Source organism: Rattus norvegicus, chromosome 7 (assembly GCF_036323735.1).
Source record: "Rattus norvegicus strain BN/NHsdMcwi chromosome 7, GRCr8, whole genome shotgun sequence".
Classification (NCBI taxonomy): Eukaryota; Metazoa; Chordata; class Mammalia; order Rodentia; family Muridae; genus Rattus; species Rattus norvegicus.
Window position 1 is genome coordinate 116,125,475 of NC_086025.1, and position 27,619 is coordinate 116,153,093.

The 27,619-nt window shown below is 50.8% G+C and overlaps 2 protein-coding genes across 7 annotated transcripts; one reads left to right on the forward strand and one right to left on the reverse strand.

Annotated features, from left to right (window-relative positions):
- Positions 1 to 610: 610 nt before the first annotated feature.
- On the forward strand, positions 611 to 20,871 carry Serhl2 (serine hydrolase-like 2). 5 transcript variants are annotated; one of them, NM_001130579.2, is made up of 12 exons: positions 611 to 755; positions 2,299 to 2,448; positions 2,527 to 2,640; positions 2,998 to 3,039; positions 3,360 to 3,379; positions 3,645 to 3,719; positions 5,004 to 5,113; positions 6,469 to 6,548; positions 15,303 to 15,337; positions 18,529 to 18,611; positions 19,693 to 19,789; positions 20,439 to 20,871. In NM_001130579.2, exons 1-12 carry the CDS (start codon positions 752 to 754, stop codon positions 20,559 to 20,561), a joined length of 933 nt encoding a protein of 310 aa, NP_001124051.1. In that variant the 5' UTR covers positions 611 to 751; the 3' UTR covers positions 20,562 to 20,871. The 5 variants fall into 5 exon arrangements, 3 of the variants coding, with proteins under 3 accessions (NP_001124051.1, XP_008763997.1, XP_038935694.1); XM_008765775.4 differs by having other exon boundaries at positions 723 to 877; XR_010053031.1 differs by lacking the exon at positions 20,439 to 20,871 and adding an exon at positions 15,957 to 16,150 and having other exon boundaries at positions 741 to 877; positions 19,693 to 19,741.
- Positions 17,502 to 27,400, reverse strand: Rrp7a (ribosomal RNA processing 7 homolog A). 2 transcript variants are annotated; one of them, NM_001130568.1, is made up of 7 exons: positions 27,272 to 27,390; positions 26,435 to 26,577; positions 24,304 to 24,429; positions 23,615 to 23,732; positions 22,760 to 22,857; positions 21,984 to 22,182; positions 17,502 to 21,243 (listed from the first exon to the last, which is right to left on the reverse strand). In NM_001130568.1, the coding sequence occupies exons 1-7, from the start codon at positions 27,342 to 27,344 to the stop codon at positions 21,158 to 21,160; spliced, it is 843 nt and encodes a 280-aa protein (NP_001124040.1). In that variant the 5' UTR covers positions 27,345 to 27,390; the 3' UTR covers positions 17,502 to 21,157. The 2 variants fall into 2 exon arrangements, with proteins under 2 accessions (NP_001124040.1, XP_063120001.1); XM_063263931.1 differs by having other exon boundaries at positions 19,978 to 22,182; positions 27,272 to 27,400.
- Positions 27,401 to 27,619: the final 219 nt, after the last annotated feature.

The window sequence follows — 27,619 nt, forward strand, 5'->3', positions numbered from 1 at the left end:
GGAATGTTTGCTTTAGGATGGGTTTGGGGCATTGGAGAGGCTTGCCGTGTTTCCCAGGCTAGCCTCCAAAACCCATAGGCTTTTCCTAGCATCCTGAGATCACCATGTCCACAGCCTGAATCCGAGTTCTTGGTCTTCTCTGGGCTGAAACTGTTTTGAATCCTTCCTTGCCTGGGGATAGTTTCCTCTAGAGCCCTCAATTTATACATTCGTTTATACATGCAGGCCGTGCAATCAATTATCAAAGCTGGATAGTGCTAGGCGCTGCTGAGGGGACGCGGATAGCACGAAACCTCCTGAAACAGTTGTTCCACTTCTGTGGGAATCGGAGAGAATCCTCCGGGGAGCTTTCCTTGCTGTGGGACCTTGTCTAGTGTCTAGCTCGCAGCGTCATGTGGGGCTGTCCAGATATTGAGCCTGCCAAAGTGTGTCCTCCAAAGACTTCTCTGCTAGCTGTGACACCACTCCAGTGTAGCAGCACAGCATGAGCCAGGAGCTGGGCAGCCCTGAGATCCTTGAAAGTCCCGGTGAGAAACTGAGAGACCGTGGGAAGGTGGGGCCTCAGTGGGCGGAGCCTGGCCGTGGGCGGTGTTGCTTATAGGGGCGGGGCTGGCGCTAGGACGTGGGTTATGGGGAGGGCCTGGAGGGAAAGTCGGTGAGCCGGGCGGGCGTAAGAGGCGGGACCTGAGCTGAGTCCTTCCAGTTCCTGTGACCTCCTGAGCGGGGAGTGACAGCCTCAAGGACCAGAGCAATGGGTGAAGATGTCCCTCAGGACTCCTTAGATCGGACTGGGAAGGGGGAGGCCCGGCGAGTGCTCCCATGCTCCCACTAGCTTACTCGAGCCGGTGGAGCAGACACTCATCGCCCTCTCCACTAGGTGTCCAGGCTCAGTGGGTAGCACTGGGATCTAGCAGAGCCAGATTCGGGGTTCCCGATGGCCGCTGAGTCCTGAGAGTCCCTAGATTAGAGGATTAGAGGTGGATGTGCATGGCTGTTTGGGGTTGCACTTTGGGTCCAGCAGCAGCAGCAGGAGCTCAGCTCTGGAGCACGTCGGACTTGAAGAGGCCCACCTGGACCCCCAAGTCAATCAAGCTCGTTCATGCTCGCTCTCTTGCTCTCTGTCTGTCTGTCTGTCTGTCTGTCTTTCCTTCTCTTCCCCCTCCCCTCCCCCATCTCTTTCTCTCCTTCTCACTCCTCTTTCTCCCTCTCCCCTCCCTGGGCTTCAGTTTCATGGTCCGTGCGCTGAGGGTAGCAGTGGTCCAACTCTCAGTGTGTAAAAGTATCTGGCATCCTCTCAAAAGGCTTGGAAAATGCTGGCCAGTTTGGATTTCCAAGGGTTTAGTTTCCTAATGTCCAAAAATTTAAGGCACAGTCCGGTTTTGCGCTACATGGTGCTCTTCGTAGTATCTTAAACCCCCAGGCATCTTACTGTTTGTAGCTTTAGCTGGCTTGAAACTCTCTAGACCAACTTGTCCTGAACTGGCTGCAATTCTCCTGCCTCTGCCTTCTCAGGATCTGGCTAGGCTTCCAGGTGTGATTAGTGCAGTTGGTTTTCATAAAATATTTTAGAGTCTGAGACTGCTGCATAGATTTCCATTGTAGTGCATTTTGTTGATTCAAGGTTTTATGTAAGACAAGGTCTTATATAAGAGGCTGGCCTCGAATTCCTGAACTACCCATGTCCTCCTTTTGAGTACTGGGATGACAGGCATGTATGTTACGGTATATTGTTATCAGCATGGTATTTTATTAATTCCTGCTGCTTATCTCCTACCATGCCTAATTTATAAAGTAAACTTTATCATGGATATATATATATATACATATATATACATATATATATATATATATATATAAATTATACACACACACACAAACACACACGTGCATGGGTAGCATTCATTGTATAGGGTTCATTACTCCTTGAAGTTTCAGGCATCCACAGCGCTCTTGGAATGGGTCCTAGACAGTTAAGGGGCATCATATTCTAATTTACTCTGGTTTAATAGAAAGGGAAACTGAGGATGGAGAGGTTTTAGGCACCAGCCCAAGGTCATATCCCACTCCTTCCAGTTCTGCCCTAAAACCAATGGGTTACATCCTGAAAAACCCATTCAGATCTTTCTCACCCAGGGGACCCAGTTGTCCTTCCCTCTTCAAGGTACCTGGCATTCTGTCTGTCTAAAGCTAGGACAGAGGCCAGTAGCACCGATGCCTGTGCCTTTGATGCGCACATAGGGGCTTAGGAAATGCTGGATTCGTGAGCGCAGGGGACAAATAACCCAATCTGCTTTGCAGGTTTGCTCTCAGAGTTGAAGTTGGCTGTGCCCTGGGGCCACATTGCTGTCAAAGTCTGGGGCTTGCAGAAGAACCCTCCAGTTCTGTGCCTGCATGGCTGGTTGGACAATGCCAACTCCTTTGACAAGCTCATTCCTTTTCTTCCAAAAGGTAGGGCCTTGGGCTGAAGGGCAGTGGAGGGGTGAAGGCAACTGTGCCAAAACCCTCTCTTCCTCTTCTCTGCTGCAGACTTTTGTTATGTGGCCATGGATTTCGGAGGCCATGGGCTTTCAACCCACTACAGCCCAGGTCTCCCCTACTACCACCATAACTTCGTGAGTGAGGTCCGAAGGGTGGTGTCAGGTGAGCCAGAGCCCAAGCGAATGCCATGAAGGAGTTGGGGGTGGGGTGGGGGTGGGGGTCCTCTGCAACATCTCTCATCCTGGGAGTAGGATGCAGTCTCTAGAAGGCAGTACTGGGTTAGGAATGGATACCTGGGGTTTCTGCTTCAGGTTTCCTGGCAACCAATCTCCAGTAAAAGCTTCTCACAGTGGAGCTTGAGCCCCTTCAGATGGTCTCCAGTGGGGACTAAGGGGTGTGGGGGTGGAGAGTGGGTGGGGTAGTGATGCTGCAGGTCTTTGGAGGGAGTCCCAAGCCAGGGCACAGGAAAAAGGACAGAGTAAGGCTAGGCCATGCAAACCTTCTTTCTGATGTTTTCAGCTTTTAAGTGGACTCGGCTCTCCCTCCTGGGCCACAGTTTTGGTAAGTCATTTTAAGGTGGAGGGCTGAGAAAAGTTGTCACTGTGGTACCCTTCCCTGCCCCTCTGAGGAAAGGGGTAAGAGAATCTTCTAATGCTTACCTTAGGGACTGGGCCCTCTGGCCTCAGATTGAGGGAGGGGGATGGCTTTGTACATGCTTTCTGATGAAGGGGACTTGGTGGCCCAGGGAGAGGCCAGAGTTTAAGCCACAGAGTCTCAACCCCATGATGGGAAAGGACACCCCCAGGAAAGAGCTAGGGGGAGGGTACTGGGAGCTAGGGATGAACCACACAGACTGTTGTCACTGCTCTTTTGTCTGGCAGGTGGCGTTGTGGGTGGCTTGGTGAGTAACCGGCTGTGCTGGGATGACCTGGGGACCTTGGGGGAGGGGAGCAGAAGGTAAAATAGGAACCCTGTACCCGAGTCAGTTTCCACACACTGTGTCCTAGTGAAGGTCCCTTGTAGAGTTTCTGCTGTCCTGGCTGGCATCCCCAAGACTCCCAAGACCAGGTCTGGGAGAAGCACGCTGGAGCGACAGAAGATTCCTGTTCCAGTGAAGCCTGTGCCTTCCCCACCCACTCACTTGTTCCTCTGTCATCATTCTCTAGTTCGCCTGCATGTTCCCTGAGATGGTGGACAAACTGATCTTGCTGGACTCGACGCCACTTCTCATGGACTTGAATGTAGGAGAGGCTTCTGGGAGGCTGTCATGGGGACTGACCCCAGACTTTAGTGGGTGACTTCAGCTCTGTCTCCTGTGGTAGACATTAAGGAGAATGTGGCAGAAAGTAGCCAGGGATCTCCCCCTGAGAGGGCAGCATCCTGAAGCTTGTGACCCTAGGAATGTGAAGGACCACACAGAGTGTAGGAACTGGCGGGAAGCTCAGTGTGAGGCCGGCTTCTGCTGGTGGATCCCATGTAGACTGTGAAACAGCAGAAGATGGACGAGGGGAGCACTGTGGGTGGAGGACGTTCTGGGCCACAGAAGCTCCTGCACTAGCATTTAACCAATCTGAGATGTGACTCAGTCCTTTTCCTACTATGGGACCCTAAGGGAGTTAGTTCATTACAAAGGACTCTGCAGTGTCAATTTACATCCGGCCACCATTTTTAAAATGGCCACACCTGCCCTGAGGACAAGCTCACTCGCGCTCTCTCTCTCTCTCTCTCTCTCTCTCTCTCTCTCTCTCTCTCTCTCTCTCTCTCTCTGTTTCCTCTTCTTCCTCCTCCTCTTCTCCTCTCCCTCTTCTCCTCCTCCTCTTTTCCTCCTACACAGAAACTCATTCTGTAATCAACTCATGGCAATCCTCCTGCCCCAGTCTCCTCCTAAGGGCAGGAATTACAGGCATGAGCCATCATACCTGACTCTGTGTGTTTGCTTTTCTGTCCCCATGTCTCCAATCCCTGCACGTTGTAAACACTGTAATTTTCTACTGCATGAACCAATAACTCATGGGTTAATGTGGAGTCTGGTGCATAGACTATGGCAAACTTCACCCTTTGGTCTTTGTAATGTCCCACTGATGACACAAGTATAGGGCCTTGGAGCTTCCTCCTGGGTGGGGCTGGGTGGCAGAGAGCCCTGAAAGCCTGAACCTGCTGGTCTTCTTCCATTGGGGAAATGGGGTGTGGCAGATGTAATCTCAAATCTACCTCCCCAATTACCTGGTTCCACTCCCTGCCCTTAATGATGCCATCATTGATTGAAATCGGTGAAGTTGTCCACCCTCAATGGAATACTAGGGTCACATCTCTTCAAAACACTTGGCAGTTAACAGATATGCCCCTCCACCAAAAAAAAAAAAATCACCTAGTCCCTCTAGTGGTCCCAGGCAAACCTGTGCTGAAGGTAGAAGGGTTGACTGGCAGGGGCTGAGCCCTCAGAAGGGCGCCTAGGGTGGTGGGGCAGGACCCCCTCACCTGGGGCTTCGCTGCCCCAGCTTGACCAGCTGTGTCTGAATCCTCAGGAAGTGGAGAACATAATGACCTACAGGCGGAAGAACATAGAGCAGACACTGAAGGTGGAAGACTCCCAGAAGCCCCCGGGCATCTTCAGCCCAGAGGAGATGCTGCATGAGTGGGTGCTGGGAGCAAGGACAGGGTGGAGGGAGGCTTGGGACGGCTGTGCCCTCCAAACTGGGGAGAAGATTCGGCCTCCTCTTTCTCCCCTTGCTGTTCCTCTCCTTCTCCTCCTCCTCTTCCTCCTCACAAAGTCATCCCCCTACCCCCACCCCAGGTTGCTTCCCCCTGGGGTGGCACCCAGCACCAGGCCTCCTGGACACTTCTCAGGAGCCCCTTGTTGTCACCACCCCTCTTTACTCATGGCGAGGGAGGCTTTTCTTTCCCCCTCAAGTTCATGTTTTATTTGCACACCTCTTCTCTCTTGTCTACCAACCTTAAACTCCTTAACAGTTTACCTACAGTTTCTTCATTCTACCCTAGCTGTGTGATAGCTTCTACCCCAGACCAGCCACACTACGTGGGTCCTTGCTGGCCTCTAAATTCTGCAACCACGACCACATTGGGACTGCATCTGGCAGTGCACACAGTGGGACAGGGCTCTTTTTGTTGTTCTCTAGATTAGTCAGCTTTTTATTGACAGATGACCCCTTTTATACATTGCTCAATTACATTACGTCTACATAAATGGATATGGACAAAAAGTAACCGGCAGGCTGTTAAGTAACCCCACTGACTTATCCATCCTTCATGGCAGCCTCTGTCCCCTCCGGCTCTCCCTCCTCCTTCCTGCTATTCTTTCTGGAGATTAAACTGAAGCCCGCGTGGGTGCCACGTGGGTGCCTCGTGGTAGGCAAGAACTTTACCACTGAGTCACACCCCTTCGCCTTTCTGTTGTTCAGTTTGTTCGTTTTAAAGAGATTTAGCTGTAACTCAGGCTGGCCTTGAACTCCCTATGTAGTCATGGCCGCCCTTGAATTCAAGGTCCTCCTGCCTCAGCCTCTCTAAGTGCTAGAATTAAAGAGCTCTGTGAGGGGGCTGGAGAGATGGCTCAGCGGTTAAGAGCACTGGCTGCTCTTCCAGAGGTCCTGAGTTCAATCCCCAGCAACCACATGGTGGCTCACAATCATCTGTAATGAGATCTGGTTCCCTTTTCTGGTGTCTGAGGACAGCAACAGTGTACTTAGGTTTTTTTTCCTTTTTTTTTTTTTCCGGAGCTGGGGACCGAACCCAGGGCCTTGCACTTGCTAGGCAAGCGCTCTACCACTGAGCTAAATCCCCAACCCCTAGTGTACTTATATATAATAAATAAATCTTAAAACAGCCTTCTATTAAAAAAAAAAAAGACTTCTGTGAGATGGTGCTGAGAGACAGGAAGTGTACCACCAGCTCTAGCTGCCTGCTCTCCTTTCTGTCTGTCCAGGCTTGATCAAGGTTTGGTTCCTTTAGTGAAGTTCTGTCTCCCCACCCCAGGCTCCTGACTAAGAACAGCCACTTGAATGAAGACTGTGGGGAACTCCTCCTGCAGAGGGGAACCACGAAGGTGGCTGAAGGTAAGGACTCATTGCCCGTTATTACCGAGGGATGGCATGGATGCCAGGCTGATGCCTCGTGCGTACAGTGTCTCACGGACACTTCCACTGCTTCCCCCAAGGCCCTGTGAGAGCAGGGGACACTGAACCTGCAGATGGCCAAGTACCCAATGAAGGTCACATAAGCATTGGAGAAAGACATTCTATGGGAAGGATGGCTAGGTAGTGGGACTAAAAGTTAGTGACTGTCATGGCCGTGCCTGCTGGGCCTATGGGGAAGATGTTTTCAGAACACGGGAGGGAGCCCCTGACTCGAGCATCTTCTGGATTACCTGTCCCATGTATTTGTCAAAAAACCTTGTCTCGGGGTCAGAGAAGTGGCTTCCCCTCAGGACTGTGAGTGTGCTGGTGGGCCATACTAGCTCAGGCAATGGACTAGAATCTGTAGGTGGTGCAACTCCAAGGGGTTACCTTAGTAGAAATGACATTTCCTAGGCTTGAGCAAGGAGAAGGCTGAGCAGGACAAGTAACATTTTAGCAGGAAAAATAGATGATAAACAATTGGACATCTGTCTGTCACTGCAGTAGGGGTTTGACAGCTTCAAGGAGGAAGGGTTTGTTTTAGCTCACAGTCCCAGGAGACTGTCCATCATGATGGGGAGGGTATGGAAGCAGGAGTGGGAAGTAGCCGCTCACATTGTGTGCACCGTGAGGAAGCAGGGAGGGAGGGATGCTGTCACTCAGCTGGCTCCCTGCCTTCAGTCCTGGACCCCAGTGCATGGGATGGTGTTGCCCAGGGTCATGACTGGCCTCCCCACCACAATCTAATCTAGAAACTTCCACACAGGCAGGTGTAGAGATTTGTTTCCACAGGGATTCTAAATCCTGTGAAGTTGACACTCTAGATTAACCATAGCAACAATGTTACAGATAAGCAAGGAGTAAATAGGAGAGCTCCAGGGAGAACCTGGACCCTGCTCTAGAGGGTGCTTATGGGAGCCGCTCTTAGGTGAGGTAAAAGTTTCTGTGAGATGGTGGTGTAAGACAGGAAGTGCCCCAAACAGGGCATAAAATCTAGGGTTTGGTGCCAACTAGCAGATCATGGGACATACCTGTGTTGTGAGGAAAACGATAAGGTCATTAGCGGTAGTCACCACTCCTATAGGCTCAGCTGAGGTTGTAAATGTGACATTTCTGAAGAACCAAAAGTCAGTCCCTGTGGAGGTAGGGACAAGTTGTGAAGTCCTGCTGGCCAAAGAGGGGACACTAGGGAGTGCTGGGGACTGGAGCCAACAGGCTCTGGCAGAGAGAGGTTGTCATGTGGGAACTTTTGTCCTGACTGACTAGAATTCGAACTGCTGAAGAGGAATGACCAATAACACAGTGAGGGTCACAGGGAACAGGCCTAGAGTGTTTGGGTACGGCTGCCATTCTGTTCTATTGGGTTTTTTGTTAGTCTCGAGCCTCTGTCTCCCTTCCCCAAAAACTCATAGAAAAGTTAAGGGCCCAGACTTCTGTGCCTGACAGAGATGACCAAACCAGGGGTTACTGCACAGAAGTGGGCTAATCCAAAAGAGACAAGCTCCCGGCCAGCCCAGGGAACCCAGCTGGGCCCAAGAGTTATCTGGGATGTGAGCACAAACACTGAATAGTCACTAAGGAGACAGTTGGGCGTGGCTGTGCTGGGGAACAGACAAGTGGCAGGAGCACTCCTCTACAGCAGAATTAGTTTAGAAGGTAGATCCAGATCTTGCTGGCTCTCTGCAGATGGACATTGTTAGGAAGCCATTGTTCTATTGTTCTGCACCCCCACCCCCTATACACACACACACTCACTCACTCACTCACTCACTCGTGATTCCCACTTTCAGCAAAAGGGAGTCCCCAAGTACTTCAGGACATGAGGTTAAAGCCAATTTAGTCAGGCCAATCGATGTACCAGGATAGGGAGAGAGCCATGAGACACAGCCTAGAGCACATTCTTCTAAACACAAGTGTTCCGGCCCAGAACTGGCCAGGGTGTAACATTCAGGCCTGAATCCCTAGCATTTGGGAAGTCAAGGCAGGAAGTTAACGCTCCAGGCCAGCCTGGATTACATAGCAAGACCCTGACTCAAGCAAACAACGGAAGAACACCTTTGCCTCAGGTGTGCCTAGTGGAGGAGGTGCTCTTCAAAGAAGCAGCCTGCTCTGTTCAAACCCCTTAAGGACAAAAGGAAAAGCCTCTTCAGTCTCTGGCCAGGGAAACCCTACCGTTCCCTCCAGGATGCTGAAATCCTTACCGTAAACCTGGCTTCATCCCATCCGAAAGCACCAGGTCTGGCTTGAGCAGATTCACAGAAACACTTGGCAGGGGACCTGGGACGGCTGCCCATATTTGAAAGAGAAAGGCTTTGTAGAAGAACCGAGATGATTTCTAGCTAGATTCAGAGAAATGGAGAGGTCTTCCCCAGTGGGGGCAACAGCCAGAGGCTCTGAGGGCCATGCTCATGGCCATGGTGCCCTCTCTGCCAGATCTGTCTGTGACCTTGGCAAGTTCTAGTGGAATCAGGTAGCAGGAGTTTGCTGCTGCTCCTCAGAGGGCCAGGCCTCTTAGGTGGGATGGAGGCAGCCATACTTAGGCAGAACAGCTGCTGGGGCTGCCTGTGAAGGCTCGAAGATGAGGACCTGTTTGAGTTTTGTTCTCAGTTATGTTTATGAGTGTATGCACATGCAGAGGTCAGAGAACAACTTGTGAGGGCAAGTTCTCTCCATCCGCCTTGTGGGTGTCGGATTGAACTCAGGTCTTCAGGCCTGGTGACAAGTGTCTTTGCCAACTGAGCTATCTTAATGGCCCCAGGAGACTCTTTGTTTAAAAAAAAAAAAAAGAAAGAAAGAAAGAAGGAAAAAAAAAAAAAAACGAAGTCCAGAGAGAATGAACTATGACCTACTTTCTGTCCCAGGTAGATGTCACCCATCCTCCACACAATTGGCTTATCTGTCAGTCCTGAGGCCAGCCTCTCCCCTCCCAGCCTTTCCCGGGAGTGGAGCTATTCAGCCTTGCATATCCCTGGTGCTCCTGGACATTGGGAAGCAATCGCCAGCATTGAGAACAATGCTAAAGCAGAGACAGAGAAAGGTCAGCAGATACAGAGGCCACACTGTGGCAAGAACCTGCCAGGAAGCCAAGGCAGAGAGGACAATGAGATGTTTCCAAACACAGGGCTGGAGGCTAGACAAAGCAGGGCCAAGTAAGTCTTCACTGGGGACTGTGGCTTCACATGGGTTTAAGTCAGCTCAGGCTGTTTCCCTGTCCAGGATACAGGCAAGGTGACCGGGACCCAGCCTCACAGGCTAAGGACGTTTTAGGGGTCAGTGGGACTTAGGGCACACAGCCTCCTGCTGGGGAATCCCTGGAAGGCACTTGTACTAGTAACTTTTATTCCCCGGATGTAATTCTGTCTGCTAGCCCAGGCCTAGTCTGGAAGCTTCTAGCCCCTGTACAGTCTTAGCTAGGCCTAGAATGTTTTCAGCCTCTGAGACTTACTGCTGAGTAAGCTTCGTCCTTTCTAGGTCTTTCTGAGCTCTGGCCGCCTGGTGAAATCACCTGTTCTGGCTCAAATATGCTCTCCAAGCTGACTGATTCAATCTGGCTTCTCTCTCAGCCTTTCCTGAATTGCTCTGCTTGGTCTCTCACTATGGTGATCTGACCTTCTGGGGCCTTCTCATTCTCGGGCTCCTTCTGTCTTCAGCTGTGTGTAGCTTGTTCTCTCTCTGTAACCTGTCTCTGTACAACTGTCCCAGGAAAACTGCTTCCTCCCTCTCTTTCTCTGGGGAGCTCCTCTTATGCTGACTCTCTTTCCCATCTCTTCTCGTGAGACTTGGGCATATCCTATTCTGTCAAATCTTTCCCTGGATTTGTCACTTTTTCTGCTAATCAATTAGACATCATTTTCAAACATGGGTGCTTCCTCCTAGAACCTAACTTTACCGTCGTCGTTTGGGATTAAAGCCGTGTGCTAAGGGCCGAGTCACCCCACAACTAGAAATGGCTTCTATTTAGTAAATAGCACAAACTCGAGGCTCATAGTGTGATCAAATATCCTGCAACAGCCCGCTGACCTCAGGGAACTTCCCAAGGCTATCTCGAGAAGGAATCCCCCCTCTTAGAGAGAGGAGGCTATCTGGTCATGGCTTGCTGGGTCCTTGAGGGGCACCTCTATCCCACGCCCAGGTTCTCTGGCTTCATAAAGGGAGGGGTGTCCAGCTCCTGGACACAGAGAGGTCAGAAGTAATGTCCACTTGCAGTCACTTTTGCTTGTCCCCAGAACACAGGTGTCCTTGCCTAGGGAGGTGCATATGGATGTGGGGCTCACAGGACAGGAGGGGAGCGGTGACAGCGAGGGAGCAGTGGGCAGGGCTCTGGCACTGCAGTATAGGAAGGAAGAGTGAAGCCTGGCAGCTTAAGTTCTAGAATAGTCTGTGTCTTAGTCAGGGTTTGTATTCCTGCGTAAAACATCATAACCAAGAAGCAAGCTGGGGAGGAAAGGGTTTATTCAGCTTACACTTCCACATCGCTGTTCATCACCAAAGGAAGTCAGGACTGGAACTCACACAGGGCAGGAACTTGGAGGCAGAAGCTGATGCAGAGGCCATGGAGGGGTGCTGCTTGCTGGCTTGCTTCCCCTGGCTTGCTCAACCTGCTTTCTTATATAACACAGGGTGCCCAGGGAAGGCACCACCCACAATGGATCCTCCCACACTTGATCACTAATTGAGAAAATGCCTTACAGCTGGATCTCATGGAGGTATTTCCTCAAGGGAGGATCCTTTCTCTGTGGTAACTCCAGCTTGTGTCAGGTTGACACTCAAAACCAGCTGGTACATCTGTTGTCTGGAGGCTGTGGAGAAAGACTTCAGGCTAGGTGGGGCTGGACGGAGGAACTGGATTAGGGACTGAAATGACTTGTACTAATTCCTGGCTGTGACCGACAGCTAGACATCTGAAACTCCCTTAGAGATCTTCACCAAAAGTGACTTGGCTTTCTAGAAAACATGTTGCTTGCACCTTCTCAGGGATCCCACAGGGCCAGTGAAGTATTTTCACATTCTCTGAGCAGAGACCCCAGACCTGGAGGAAGTCACAAGCCGGGGCAGGCCCCACCCTGCAAGAGCAGAGAGAGGAACATTCATCTAGCAGAGAGATTGGGTGACAGTTCAGGGTGGCACAGAGGTCTTGGCCTCAGATTCGTTAGGCTGAGGTGATCCGAGAGAGCAGCAACCAATCTCTCGTCCACATGGACCTCTGGGCATCCAGAGCCACAAGTGCCTGACTAGAACTCTATCAACAGTTAAACATGAAGAGTTCCATAATCTCTAATTAGAGGCGAAAACCTAATAATTACAGAAAATAGCATTTCTTTCTTTTTTTTTCTTTTTTTTTTTTTTTTTCCGGGGCTGGGGACTGAACCCAGGACCTTGCGCTTCCTATGTAAGCGCTCTACCACTGAGCCAAATCCCCAACCCCGAAAATAGCATTTCTTAATGTTTCCATAATTGCTTTTTCTCTCAGAGAATGCCATCTAGATTCATGCGTTGCTTTTCCTAGGGGGAGGCTGACTCCTCTCAACCCTTCCCAGACATACAACAAGCCCAGCTATCATTTTGATTTCTTACTTTTTTCATGATTTATTTATTTTGTGTGCATTGGTGTTTTGCCTGCACGTATGTCTTTGTGAGGGTGTCTGATCCCCTATACCTAGATTTAGTTGTGAGCCGCCATGTGGTTTCTGGGGATTGAACCCGAGTCATTGCTCTTAACTACTACTAAGCCATCTCTCCAGCCTCCCCTTTAATTTAAAGTTCCTTTTCTGGTTCTGGTGCTGTCAGATGGGGGGGTTCTATGTTTTGTTTGATAGACCATGAGGCTGACTTCAAACTCACAAAGACTGATCTGCCTCTGCGCTGGGCTTAAATGTGTGAGCTACCAATGACCCGGTTTTTTGTGTGGTTTGTTTGTTTGTTTGTTTGTTTGTTTTTGGGTTTAGTTTGTTTGTTTTTAAGATCAGATCCCATTACAGATGGTTGTGAGCCACCATGTGGTTGCTGGGAATTGAACTCAGGACCTCTGGAAGAGCAGTCGGTGCTCTTAACTGCTGAGCCATCCCTCTAGCTCCACTGGTTTTTAGTTTTTTTTGTTTTTTTTTGTTTTTGTTTGTTTTTGTTTTTTTTGTTTTTTTTTTTGTTTTGTTTTTTTTTGAGACAGGCTTTCTCTGTGTAGTCCTCGAACTCTGTAGACCAGGCTGGCCTCAAACTCAGAGAACTGCCTGCCTCTGCCTCCCACATGCTGGGATTAAAGATGTGTAACCATCAAGCCTTTCTTTCTTTCTCTCTTTCTCTCCTTCTCTCTTTCTTTCTTCCTTCCTTCCTTTCTTTTTTGTTTTTGTTTTTTTGTTTTTTTCTTTTCTTTTTTTCGGAGCTGGGGACCGAACCCAGGGCCTTGAGCTTCCTAGGCAAGCGCTCTACCGTTGAGCTAAATCCCCAACCCCTCTTTTTTGTTTTTTAAGAACTTAAATTTGTTTTATTTTCTATGTATGGTATCTTGCTTGCTTCTGTGTCTGAGTATCAGACCTCAGAGGAGTACATTGGACCCTTTGGAATTGAGTTACAGATTATTAGGAACTGCCACGTGGATTCCGGAGATTGAACCTGGCCTCTTTAGAACAGCCAGTGTTCTTAACCGTCTTTTGCCCCCTTTTAAACTTTGTCACCGGTCTTAGTCTCCTTGCTATCACTACTTAAAAAGACCTGAGTCCACACCTTTAATCCTCAAAGAGGCAGAAGCAGGTGGATCTCTGTGAGGTTGAGGCCTCATCTACAAAACAAATCCAGGCCAGCAAAGGCTACACAGTGCAACCTGTCTCAAAAATAAATACATAAATAAATCTTTAAAACACGCTGGGTGGTGGTGGTGCACACCTTTAGTCCCAGCACTCAGGAGGCAGAGGCAGGTGGATATCCGAGTTTGGACCAGCTTGCTTGAGGACAAGCAGGGATGCACAGAGAAACCTTGTCTCAAAACAAAAACACGGGGCTGGGGATTTAGCTCAGTGGTAGAGCGCTTACCTAGGAAGTGCAAGGCCCTGGGTTCGGTCCCCAGCTCCGGAAAAAAAAAAAGAACCAAAAAAAAAAAAAAAAAAAAAAAAAAACCACACATAAAAACAAGGTAACTAGGGGCTGGGGATTTAGCTCAGTGGTAGAGCGCTTACCTAGGAAGCGCAAGGCCCTGGGTTCAGTCCCCAGCTCCGAAAAAAAAAAGAACCAAAAAAAAAAAAAAAAAACAAAAAACAAAAAACAAAAAAAACCAAGGTAACTTATAAGGAGTAAACCTGTAAGGTCTGGTGTGTAGGCCGAGCATCCCGAAGGTCCTGATTCCAGCCCAGCACTGCAGAGAGGAAAAGGAGATTTAGTTGAGGGCTCTGGACATCGGTGGCACAACATTTAAACCCAGCACTCAGAAGGCAAAGGCAGATGGGTCTTTGTAAATTTGAAGCCAGCCTCCTCTGCCAAACAAACCACAAAAAAAAAAAAAAAAAAAAAAAAATCAAAGAACCCCCATGTGACTTAGACCAGAACTAAAGGGACATTAAAGGGAGTTGGGGGCTGGAGAGATGGCTCAAGAGCACTGGCTGCCCTGTCTCTTAGCAGTTCTTGGCTTTATCTCAGTTTTACCAACTCTCCCATGTTGGGGACACAGAATTGTAAACTCCTGTCCTGCAGTTGTCACTTCTGTCTTAACTTCTCCTGGAGTGGTTTGTTCTTGAGTTCAGAACTGTGGTATTGCACTGGACCTGTGTCTGTCTGATGGATTTTGCAATCTGAGTCATTTGCTTCTTTGATTTTAATACTGGTGAAGGTTGATATTCACATTTATCCATTCATCACGCTGGGTACTCAGCCCATTTGCAGAAGGTGCTCACGTCTGACGTCCCCTTTTCTCTGGTGGCTGTGCACAAGGCAGCTGACAGACTTCTGGAAATCCTCCTTCTCGTAACTGCAACACCTGCAGCCCTCCCTGTTTCCCTCTAGCAGCAAGTCCCACAGTGTTGATTTTTCCATCCCCTGCCAGTGCTTGGAGGTTCCTGAGGCTTGTGTGTTCCCACAGGGCAGTAGAGGCTGTTCAGTCCCACCCCGACACTCCTGTACACAGTTCTCCAGGAGTCATAGATGTGGCCCAGGAAGGCATGGCTAAGCCTTCCTAGATGAAAGGAGTTGCCACATGGCAGGGACCATGTCAGATGGTTAAAATGACGACATCCTGCCCTTTCTACTCCTCTGACAAGGAATGTCATAGTTCTCAATTACTCACTATTTCTTAGTGTTAAAGGTCCAAACAGTTTCTTTCTCTGGGAGGAGAGGTGGAGCCCAGAGTGGTAGCACGAGTCTTTGATCCCAGCAAATCTCTGTGAATAGAGGCCAGTCTGGTCTACATAGTGAGTTCCAGGCCATCAAGGGCCACATAGTGAGATCCTATCTAAAAAAGCAAAAAGGGAAGGAAGGAGAGAAAACTTTGTCTCTATCATCCTGTGCTGTCCCTTAGGGTCTGGGGAGATGTGGGCAGAGACAGCTTTGGCCAAACTCTGCTCTGGAAGAATCCCAGGGAGTCCAGGGCTGGCTGACATCAGGGTGGCTCTCACCAGCCCAGATGAGCCCTGTGTGAAGACTGGGACTTCTCTGAGCAGCCGAATGAGTCCTTCCTATGACATACGGCCCACTGTGCTTTGTGCTTTTCTCCAGGTCTGGTGCTGAACAGGGACCAGAGGCTCTCTTGGGTAAGCATCACTGTCTTTTGGCTTCCTTTGGTCTATGGTCTTTTTTTTTTTAAAGTAGTTTTAAAATTATATGTGTAACATACTATAGACACAAGATACAATCCCTGGGGCTGGAGAGATGGCTCAGTGGTTAAGAGCACTGACTGCTCTTCTAGAGGTCCTGAGTTCAAATCCCAGCAACCACATTGTGGCTCACAACCATCCGTCATGGGATCCAATGTGTGTCTAAAGACAGCAAAAGTGTACTCACATACATTAAAAAAAAATACAATCCCTATTTAAGCTGCCTGTAAGTAAACTGCTGGTTGGTATTAAATATATTGTTTTGTATAACTGTCACCAACAGTTGTCAATCCTCATACCTTCCAGAACCTTTCATGTTGAAACACACCTCTAGGTTACTTCTCTGTAAGGCTCAATACTAACTACTCCACTGTGGTATCTTTAATGCCAGCACGTGGAGGCAGAAGCAACCTGTGAGTTGAGGCCAGCTTGGTCCACCATTTTTCTTTAAACATCTTTTAACATTTATTTGTGTGTGTGTGTTTGGGAGGTGGGGATAGGGAATCTTGTGTGGCAATCCAAGAACAACTTGTGGGAATCTCCCCTTCCACCACAGGTGTCACGGAGAGATCGGCCTCTGTCAGCAAGCTACCCACGGCACCACATTTCCTACATCCAATCCTCTGCTGATGGGCATCAGGGTTTCACGCTTTGGCAATTGAGAACGACGCAGCTGTAACATGAGGTGCAAGTGTCTGAGTCTTTGATGCTGGTGCTTGGCTATGCCAGAAGAGAATGCTGCAGCCCATGGTAACGTGTGACTGATCTTTTGAGAAATTGCTGAACTGTTGTTCACAGAGGCCGAACTAGTTTATGTCCCCACCAATGTTGCAGGAGGTGCTGACTTCACCCTGGTCTATCTGTCTCTCTGTCTGTCTGTCTCTGTCTCTCTCTCTCCCCCCTCTCCCTCCCCCTCTCCCCTCTTTCTCTCCCTCTCTCTCTCTCTCTCTCTCTCTCTCTCTCTCTCTCTCTCTCACACACACACACACACACACACACGTACTGGGAATTGAACCCAAGGACTTGCACATGCTAGGCAAGTGTTATACCATTGAGCTACATCTCCAGATTCCTCTCTCTCTCCCATTTATGTCTTCTCATACATGTGGATATATATCGTGGACTCTCCCCCTCCAAATGTCTTCTTGTACACGTGTATAAACATGGACACAGACCCTTGTCTCAGGACTTCATGTTGCCCCGTACCCTTGCTAAAGGAAGTCCCTCACAGACATGAAGTGAAGAAAGCCAGGAGAGCAACATAGCTGTGGCACTAGAGATCAGAGAAGTTCTCCCCGGAGGACCCCATGAATCTGGGGCAATAGCAGGGCCCCCAACCTGGGTCTGGGTCCTACACCCCTGTGTCCTCTGCAAAAGGCTTCAGGGTTGGCCGTTCAGTTTGACCTTGCTGTCTGTTTTATTACTTAAAAAAAAAAAAAGTGGGCCAGGAAATGAATTGGAAGAAGCTAAGAGAGGTTGAGGGGGAGAGGCAGCTGACAAAAGGGGACAGGCAAGTACCAGTGTGGCAAGGTACCAGTCTGGAGGAATAAGCTGCCTCAGAAACTCCAAAGAGCTTCACATCCGCAGGCATGAGTGGAGGTGATGGCCTTTAATCCTTGCCTTGGGACCAACTTAAAATGAAGTTTGAGGCCTGATCGTACCCTTGAGCCAGATAACCCCAGTTCCTGAGGAAAAGGAGGGGGCTGGAGGACAAGGCCCACGCGCCAGCTTGCTCGATGCTGCCACCTCCTGTTCACTGTTGGCTGTGGCCGGGGTCAGAGCCTCCCCGCCTCAGCTGCACCCCACTCCATCCCCCACACCAGTGAAGCCACTGTGTAGCCTGCACTCTCTGGGAGGCAGCCCCCCCGAGCCTTGTCATACCTGAGATGTGAGGCCTCGTAGGTAGGTAATGTGGGACTCTGCTTTTGAGAACGTTCTCATGGTGATTTTAGTCTGAGCAGCAGGAGGAGGAGTGTCTGTCATGTCTGTGTGAGCGCACAGGTATGATGTACGTGTGCATGTGGGGGTCAGAGGACGACCTTCGGCGGTGTTTCTCAGCTACCGTCCTCACACTTATTAATATTGTATTTTGAGATGGTCTGGAACTTTTCCAATGGGTTAAGCTGGCTGGCCATCAAACTCCAACTGTCTACCTATTCCTGCCTCTTGACAGCTGAGATTATGGGACTGTCACACACATGCCCTGTTGTTTTTCTTGTTGTTGTTGGGTTTACTTTGTTTTTTTTTCTTTTTGTTCTTTTTAAAGATTTTATTATATGTATGTATAGGAGTACCCAGTTGCTGTCTTCAGACACCAGAAGAGGGCATCAGATCCCACTACAGATGGTTGTGAGCCATTATGTGCTTGCTGGGAATTCAACTTAGGACCTCTGGAAGAGCAGTCAGTGCTTTTAATCGCTGAGCCATCTCTCCAGCCCAGGAGTGAATTTTGAGACTGGGTATCAGATACTAGGACCCAGTGCTATCTACCACTGACCTACATCCTCAGTCCACTATAACTACATCTTGTATTTTACTTACTACATAATTTCCCCTACAAAGTCTCCTGATTCTAGCATACACATCACACCTACAGTACCCGTCTGTAGCTGCATGGGACTGGAGGCCTCTATGTTGGCCACTACATGCTAAACAGCAAGGACAGAGCAGGCAGAGCTAGGTGGAGACACAGGTCTGGTGGACTCACTGCGATGTGGTCCAGAACATAGTGTGATGTGGAAGTGGTCTCAAAGGGACGGGCTCCACTTGGCGCAGAGCCCAGAGCTGGAAGCTGGACTGTGCTCTGGGAAGGGTCTGCAGGGGACTCCACAGCCCTGAAAGAGTCCTGAAGTAACCTCCATTGCTTCTCTGCCTCCACCAACAGCCACACCCACTGTAAGGGGTTCTGTGAGTGGACTCTGGCTGGGTGGCTATGATCCCAACAAGAGGGAAGAATGGCTCGGGGGTTGGGGTGGGCGGGACTTTGGTGGATGGAAAACAAGAGGCTTTGAGTAATGAATTGGTGGACATTGGCCTCCTGGGACCGGTGGCCCAGCTGGCCTAGTTACCCTGCCTGTGGGAGCTCACAGGGCTTCATGGCAAGAGTCACCCTGGTTTTGTCCCTGCAGCCACAGTACAGCTTTGACTTCATGGGCAAGGAGCTGACTATGCACTCTTTGAGGAGGCTGCAGGCCAGCGTGTTAATAATCAAGTGAGTCTAGACCCAGCACCCCTGACAGACCCAGACACCAGGAAGCTCTAGGGAGGAGCCTGGCACAGTGTCCAGTTCTCCCAGTGTGGCACCGCTGCTCAGTCAGCCTTTCCCGGAAACATCTTTATCAGCAGGTGCCTGGGAGTAGGGGACAGGGTAAGGATGGCACCATGACTCAGCTGGTCTCTGGGGACCCCTATCTTGTGGTGACCAATTCCGTGTCCTCATGCTGAGAGAGAGCAGGATGTGCTTTGTAGAACTGCACGGGCAATCCTGGGAGCCCGTTAATAAGGCCTACTCTCTTGGGAAGGACTGTCCTCTGCACCGCCTAAGGAGTGACGAGGAGGGGGCACACCCCTAGCCAGACTGGCCAAATTAACCGCAATGACCAGTGGGTCACGGCAGGACTGTCTACACATCCAGGAACTCTTCCTGGGCTGGCAGCATAGGTGGTCTAACTAGTTCTTTCCACGGTGCTTGGCACCGCAGCCGCAGCCAGGAAATCTGGGCAGAATCTGATGCTCACCAGTGGCTGTGCTAGGATGCTCAGTGCTTTTCTTAGAACTTTCAACTCATTGTGAAGTCTGAGGACATGTTAATGCTTTCATACATCAAAGCATTTGCTGAAATTTCTGAACTCAAAACCATGGAACTGGCTGGGCATGATGGCTCACATCTGTAACTCAGGACTGGGGCGAGCATGGCAAGGCTGGGCAAATCTGGGTAGGCTGTAGATAGCGTCCTTTAACGGGGGTGGGGTGGGGTTTCGGGGTGGTTGTACAAATTCATTCCATCTCAATAGGCTTTGTTTTAAATGAAAGCCTGGCCTTGAGATCCCAGCCCAGCAGAACCCGGCCCTTCCATAGCACTGCGAGCCACCTTCAGCAGCCATTCAGTTTGGGCTAGCCTGCTACCAGCGCTAAGAGAAAGCTGGTACCGGATGACTAGGCTCAAAAGGGTACAGCTGAAGGAAATCTAGGGGGCGGCCTAGGCTTGGCCTCTTCAGGGCCTGAGACCCAGGCAAGGCAGAGGGGCTATCAAGACACAGAGCTAGGGGGCATCCCAACTTCTCGCTGCCCAGAGCACTGGACGGGTACTACGACGTGAGACGGGAGAACGATTTGAATAAGGCGTCCTTCCTCCTCATGCTGGACATTCTACGATCCACCCTAAAGGAGGTAAGCTGTGTGGCCAGGAAGCTGATGGGTTGGGGATGTATCTGCTCTGAACCCCACTTCATACAGCCCCTCAATTCCTTTGGATCTCCTGGGTTGGCACATTCCAGATCCAAGTAGCCGGCAGGTCGTATCCCTCTGTGGCTAGTCCCCAGACACATGGAACATGGAGTCACATCTGGAGAGACAGCTTTTGGTGGCAGGATTCTGTTTATTGTCTCCACCTAACCCTGGGCCTGGCTTAATTCTGAGGTGCACCTCCTCTACTGCTCCCGGGACGTGCACTGACAAGTGTTATGGCTACAGAGTAGGGGAGGCCTGTGTGGGTCCTGGCCCTTCGTGGTCTTTACCACTTAGAACCTAGAATCTAGGCCCAGATCTCTACACAGTTTGATGCTATCACAAAGTGGGGGTGGGAGAGGGCTCTCCTATTGGGCAAGCTCCTGCAGTAGCCTTTCTTTGAGGGCAGTGACCCCGACTATCGCTGCCCTGGTTTAATATATACAGTAGCTTCATAGCTCAGATGCCTATGTCCCTTTGACAGCCTCTGAGTCCCCAGGGTACTATGACTAGACAAGGGCCAGTCAGAGGTTGCCTCTGACACACCTGGGGGCAGTGGGGCAGTGTCTCACCACCTGTTCCCTTTCTCCAGCGGTTCCAGTTTGTGGAAATCCCAGGCAATCACTACATCCACATGAACAAGCCCCAGATCGTGGCTGACATCATCCGCTCCTTCCTACAGGGCCCACCGAGGACAACCCCTTCCAGGCTGTAGCTCTGGAATCTTGTTCACACTTCCCAGCTGCCTCCACATCATAAGCGCTCTCATCCCACAAAATCGGTGGGGGTGGGCATGAGTCTCATGGGGCTTGAAGACCAGGAGAGGCAGCAGAGAATTCTACAGCAGAGCTAGGGGTAGGGGAAGGATGCCGGTCTTATCTGTGATTTTGAGAAGGGGACTGGGGTGTTGGGTAAGCTTGGTGAGCTGGTGTTAAGGAAGCAGGGCTGAGGGCTGGTCCTCTGGGCTCAGAGGCTTCTGGAGCCCCTTACCAGCTGTGTGGAAATAAAATCATCTCCCACCTTCACCGTGTTCCAAGTGGCTGATGCCAGCAGGGGCTTCATGGAGGGCAAGCATGGTCCCGGGAGTGTTTTACAGGCAGGAGAGGGCAGAGGCAGCTCTGTGAAGGGCAAATCCTCCTCCGAGCAGCCCTGCCCTTCACCTCTAGCCTGTGTGGGTGCAGAGATAGGACTGTGGGAAACAGCTACTCCCTGGTCTGGTATCTTCTTCCCAGAACATGGTCCCTGGGGGACCAGGCCTGCTGGTCTTTCTGTTCGTGAAGCCTGCTCTCCAGTGGCCATGGCCAGAACAGCTCAGTAGGGCCGGAATTTGCGCTGGGCACGCATCAGTTCAATCCTCTGCTTGTCTTCCTCGAACTTCTTTCGCAGCTGTGCTAAATCTGGGGGTGAGGGACACAAGGTAGATCGCACAAGTATGCAGGAGCTGCAGGCTGTCCCACTCAGGGCTCCCTTCTAGGTCCCCTATTCCTGCTGTGCCCTGGGTCAAAGTCAGGATCTTGCAAGGAAACAGAACTGGGCATTTACAGCCCTCTAGAGGACTGAGGTGGGAGCTGAGAGGCCCAGAGAACAGGCAGGCTCAGGGGAGCTTTCCCTAGATGTGTGGCCTTGGAGTAGGGGGCTCCAGAATTCAGCGAATTAACCGAGTGACTCAGGTCAGAGAGGCAGCATCTAGAACTCTAAGGAGGGAGGACGGACAGAGGCTGCTCAGGTGACGTGCAGCTTGGGGTCTAGAACAGGGATGTGTGGGAGAGGCAGGGAGGCAAGTGTCAGTGCCAACAAAGGCTGGGGTCTTAAGGAGTCCACTCCATGCTCAGGAGAGTGTTGGACCAACAGGGAAAATGTCCTAGGAGCAGGATGCTCACCGGCAGCACCGAGACTTCTCCCTGGTGGAACACACAAGTGCCCCCACCCCTCAGGCCCTCAGCACTCCACAGTCTGATGGCGTCTGGCCAGGGCTGGCAGATTCCTGCCAAGGCACTCTGGGGATCTGGAGCTGAAGCCCATAGCCCAGTGCTGTCCCTGGGCAAATGCCATCTCTGGGGACATAAGGACATGGAGGATGTGACTGCGGACACCCAGCTCCCGCCCGGATGTGTGTGTGCCCTCGGGGGTGTCTTACGCTCCATCTTGGTCTCGCGGTGCTGCCAGGCGTAGAAGCTGAGCAGCTCCTTTCGGGCGCGCTTCCGTCTCTCCTTCTCGAGAACTCGCAGGCTGGCTGCTTCTGTCCGAGGGAGCACAGGCCTGCGGCCCCGGCGGGTGACCTTCACCCAGCCCTCCTCATCAGGGACCCCCTCCTCCTCCTTGGCCTTAGTCTCCTCCTGTATGGAAGAAGCTGTTGACAGGCAGGGCTCTGCAGCAGGAGGATGTCCCTGACTGGCTAGAGGCCCACTGCCTCCTCCCTTGGGTACACAGTGTCTGCTGGCCAGAACAGCCCCCACAGTAAGGGTTGGAGAACAGACATCAAGGATGCTTCTTTCGGGGCTGGAGGGATGGCTCAGCGGTTAAGAGCACTGACTGCTCTTCCAGAGGTCCTGAGTTCAAATCCCAGCAACCACATGGTGGCTCACAGCCATCTGTAATGGGATCTGATGCCTTCTTTTGGTGTGTCTGAGACAGCTACAAGATATGTAATAAATCTTTAAAAACAAATAAATAATAAAAGGATGCTTCTTTCACCTGTAGACCTTCACCTACAGATTGCTGGGAACCCACACCACCCAGCCAGGTAGCTCAGCTTTCAGCAAGCAAACCCAGAAGCTTGCACTCCTCGTGGCAAAGGGTAGGCCGCCGCCACCACCACCACAGGAACGGTTTCCTCACAGGCACGGTGCTACAATACAAAGCATGGTCCTGTGGCTACACAAGTGATACCCAGGAGCCCTGCTGAAGCCCTACCTCAGCTATCTTCTTGTCATAGGCCTCCATGAATGTGTCTACTTCGAGCCTCAGGGCCTCAGGGTCCAGCACGGAATCTTCATAGTCACTGATCCACTCTGAGGGGGAGGGGGACAGGGTATAATGTAGGCTGTGCTGGAAAAGCATCATGTGCTGTTTAAGCCTGCTGAAAGTGGACCAGAGAGCTCAGCTGACACAAGCCCTTGTTGCAGTTGCAAAGGACCCAGGTTTAGTTCTAAGCTTCAGCATGGCGGCTCACAACCATCTACAGCTCCAGTCACATGAGACTTCCTTAGACAGCAGACATACATGTGTTGCTCATACATGCATGCAGGCAAAGCACTCATACACATAAAATAAACTCTTTGAAGAAAAAAAAAAGCAAACTCAAGAGTGACACACACCCCCAACCCTTGTCTTCTCCAAACCCCTCCTGTGCCAAACCAGCCTGGCTTCCTGTGTGCACCGATTCAATGCCCGCTGCTTGCTATCGCTACGGCTGTTACAGAACACTCCCCAGGAAGTGACTGGCCAAGAGTGGATATTCAGGATCCACCCAGATAAGGCCAGTAGGCTGGGATCCCTTTGCAGAGGCCCCTGTTGCCCAGGGACTTAGGGCCCAGGTGGATGCGATAGGAAGGTTCTAGCAGCAGCTGCTGGGCTAAGGCCCCCTTGCCTGGTGCTGATGCCTCAGGCTATTGCTGATGTGTCTCACAAACAGTCCTGCCAGCCCAGGCCTTTAGGAAGAGGGAGACGCAGCTTGTGGCATTCACAGATGCTGGCCCCCAGAAAGCCTGTCTCTCACCAACCCAAGGCCCAGGGAAGAAACACTGGACAGAGCCAGCAGGTACTGACTGTGAATCCCGTTCTTCACAGGGTGACTCTCTGTAGAAACCAGCAATGGGCCCTTCAGGTTCAAAGCAGCTGACACTCCACCTGGCTTCTGGAACACCACATAAGCTACCTGAAAGCCCTGGAGGGAGAGAGACTGTGTAGAGCCTTCCCACTTGTGGTACAAGGTTCCCCACACCTGCCCGGAACTAGGGGACGTGGTACTAGGCAGTTCATCTATCATCCCAGAGTGTGAGGGAGGGACAGCCATGCTCCTAGCTAGTCAACTGCTGCTGGAACATCTAGCTCTTCCCCAGAGGAGGGACTCCTGAGGACTCAGTGAAAAGCAGGCTCACCCCAGGGTAGGGCAGGTTATAAACAGACAAGGCACAAACTCAGGGTCCGACTGCCTTGTACATCAGGTCACATGGGAGACCTGGGGAGAGGGGACAGGAGCAGGGATCCTATAGCCAGGCACTTGTCCCGAGGAGGAATCTTCTAACGTGGGAAATGAGCCCTGGGGACTGCAGGGCAGAGGTGAGGAGGAAGTCAAAGAATATGGCACGTCTGAGAGACTCATAAGTCGTCACTTACAGCCTCCTAACCACACATTACAGGGACTGCTACAGGGAGTGGTCTCTCTGAAAGCCTACCCGGGCCCCAGCCCCTGCCCCTACTCCATGGAACCTGGTGTGTGTTACTGGGTGGCCTACCGGCACCGGCTTGGGATGAAAAAACTGTGACTTCGGCTCCTTGGGGCTCTCGGCAAGGTCAGGCTTCTCCTGCAGTTCTACTGTCTTGATGGTGCCACATGAGGACAGGCATCGAGACAGGCTCTCCTACCAGGGTCAGAGGGCAGTAGAGTGTGAGCACCACAGGCTCCTCAGAGCCTCCCGACACCCATTACAACCCAAAGGACTGGGAGCCCGGACCTACGATACCCAGGGGCCTAGGTGCCCTCACAGTGACCAGCTCCCACGACAGCATGGAGGCAGGTGTCCCGAAGGGAAGCACTCTCATATGACAAGCAATTAAGCCTTACCACCCAAGTCTGCATTAATCGTGGCAGTGTCACGAAGAGTAGGAGGTTACTTCTTGGGTCTGCGTTGACTACACAGATGTGCTCAGCCTTTGACAGGCACAAGTGGATGGCTCAGCCCTTCTCTCCAACCTGTTGTCCAGGCTAACAATGAACTCAGTCTGCACCCAAAATGGGCCTTGAACTATTTTTTTTTCTTTTGGCGCCAGGCCAACATACTATCAAATTTTAAGATGTATTTATTTATGTATAGGATTTACTCTGCCTGCATGTACACCTGCAGGCCAGAAGAGGGCATCAGATCCCATTATGGGCGGCTGTGAACCACCATGCGGTTGTTGGGAATTGAACTCAGCACCTCTGGAAGAGGCTACTTAACTGTGCTCTTAACCGCTGAGCCATCACTCCAGCCCTGGCCTTGAACTTCTGATCTGCCTGCCTCCAAATATGATATATGTGGCCCTGGGGACTGAACCAGGGCAGCACTCTGCCACCGAACCACATCCCTAGCTCTAACATTTCTCTAAAAAATAATTCACCCCACCAGGCACGGTGATACATAGCTGAAATTCCAGCACTCATGGGATGTGTGTGTCTCTGTGTGTGTGTGTGTATATCTATAAGTTCGAGACCAGCCTGGACTACACAGTGACTGCCAGGATAGCCAGGGCTACTACATTAGGAGATCGAGAAATAAATTTTAAAAAAAGGAAATGAGAGGGGAGAATTATCTCACATTTAGCGAATCATTTCTCTTCTGTAATTTACATAACAATACAAGTCTGAGAATGCAGAGAGCTGGCCTACTGTGGAAATGCCCTGGGCTCTATCTCCAATACAGCAAGTATTAAATATATATAAAATAATATATATGAAATTAAATATTATATTCTATATAAAATTAAATATTATATATACTTATTATAATGTATAATAAATATTATATTATATTAAATAAATATATATATATATATAAGATAAACTTTTAAACAATTTTTTGAGATTTTTGTTTGTTTGTTTCTCTGTGTAGCTCTCATTGTCCTGGAACTCACTCTGTAGACCAGGCCGGCCTCAAACTCAGAGATCCACTTGTCTCTGCTTCTTTTTTTTTTTTTCTTCTTTTTCTTTTTTCTTTTTTTTTTTCGGAGCTGGGGACCGAACCCAGGGCCTTGCGCTCGATAGGCAAGCACTCTACCGCTGAGCTAAATCCCCAACCCCTTGCCTCTGCTTCTTAATGCTGGGATTAAAGTTGTACTACACACGTAATGCCAGAATTTGAGGTAAAGGCAGAAGGATCACGAGTTCAAGGCCAGCCTCACCTACATAGTGAGTAGAAAGCCAGCTCACGCTACAAGAGGCCCTGCCTCAATCAAAGCTACAAATGTAATGCTTTCTGTGAGAAACTAATAAGGATGTCTAGATAGATCTGCAGTGACTTTTGTTAGACTTGTCTTTAAAAAAAAAAGAAAAACTAGCAAACAAACAGTTGGAAGGATAATTAATTTCCAAGCCAGGTGTGAGCACTCATAACTAACTGTAATGAGTCAAGATGGAGACGGTGTGGAAGTACAGCAAGTTGGAGGCCAGCTTGAGCGATCTAGTGAGTTCCTGACAGCCTAGGGGGAGGGAGAACCTGTCTAGAAGGGGGAGGGGAGAAAACCCGTATTTTAATTCTGAAGGTCCCAGTCTTTCAATATCCTCCACTGAGGGTTTGTTGGAGTTTCCATCTGACCGCCAGGATTCCGTAGGGCCCGTGGCAAGCCCCCATTCACACACAACCCACTGGTCTCCAACCAGACTCTTACCTGTGTGCAGTATGGGGGCACATTGAGGATAAAAAGGGTCCGATTGGCAGGCCACGTGGACTGGGTGCCTTGGCGAACTCTGTGCTGTCTCATGTAGAGGTAATGAGAAGCCTGCTGCTTTTCTGAGAACTTGACTGGAACAGCTAACAGGGGAAACGAGTGCAGGAGAGTTTGGGGTACCCTGAGAGGAAGTCAGTGTCTATGCCACCCAAGTTCCATTCTCTTTGTCCCTTTCTAGCTCCATCTGCCCGCCTGTTCGTCCATTCATCCACGGGGAGCTGGAGAGAAATGTACTCGGATAATCACGGCAGAAGGCTGAGGGAGCGGACACAGTGAGCTAGCGGCCTGGCTCGGGAGTTGCGTTCTCGGAGTATCCGCTGTCTAACACCATCAGCCCCCATAGCACGGGCTGCTCTGTTTGGCGTACTAACCCTCTTCCCTCCACCCATTCTTCCTTTGGGGATAACGTTCCTCGACCCCTCAGGCCGACCTAGCCCCACCCTCCCAGTTAGTCTACACCAGTGGGATGCGAATCTCGGGGTTGGGAGGGATACAGCTACGGCCTTCACTCAGGAAGCGCTTGTTGAAGAACGAGACACCGGCAGATCAGCGGGTAAGTAGCTTCTGAGGACCATGAAGCGGCTCGCTGGGCTATAGGGCTCCAGGCACCGTCTGGAGGAAACGCGCCCAAGCCCCAGGCCTCGCGGAGGAACGCCCGCGGAATCAGCTCTCAGAGCTGGAGCGGCGGGGTCCTGCACCCCGACACCAGAGGAGCTGCCAGGGCCTCTGTCACCCGCAGGCCACCTCCCGGCAAAGTGGTCGGTCCCTGGCCCTCACCTGAATACCCTGGTGGGCTCGGTACGCTCCCCTCGTGGCCGCCAGCCTTCTGTTTCTTCCTGCGTGACACCATCTTGCCGACTGGGAGCGCAGAGATCGCTGGGAGCTGTAGTTCCGTCTTCCGGTGCGGTCGCGTTTCCAGGACGACGGCGTCAGGCGGGGCTCCGCCTTCTCAGTCCCAGGCCCGCCTTCCGGATCTTGCCCAGCCTTCCTAGTCCAATTGGGAAGTAGAGGCTAGAGCAATGGTTGCTCTTCTAGAGGAGTTCGCTTCGGATCATTCACAATTGTCTGTAACCCCCAGTTCTAGGAAGATCTGACGCCCTCTTCCGGCCTGTGTGGGCGCAGTAT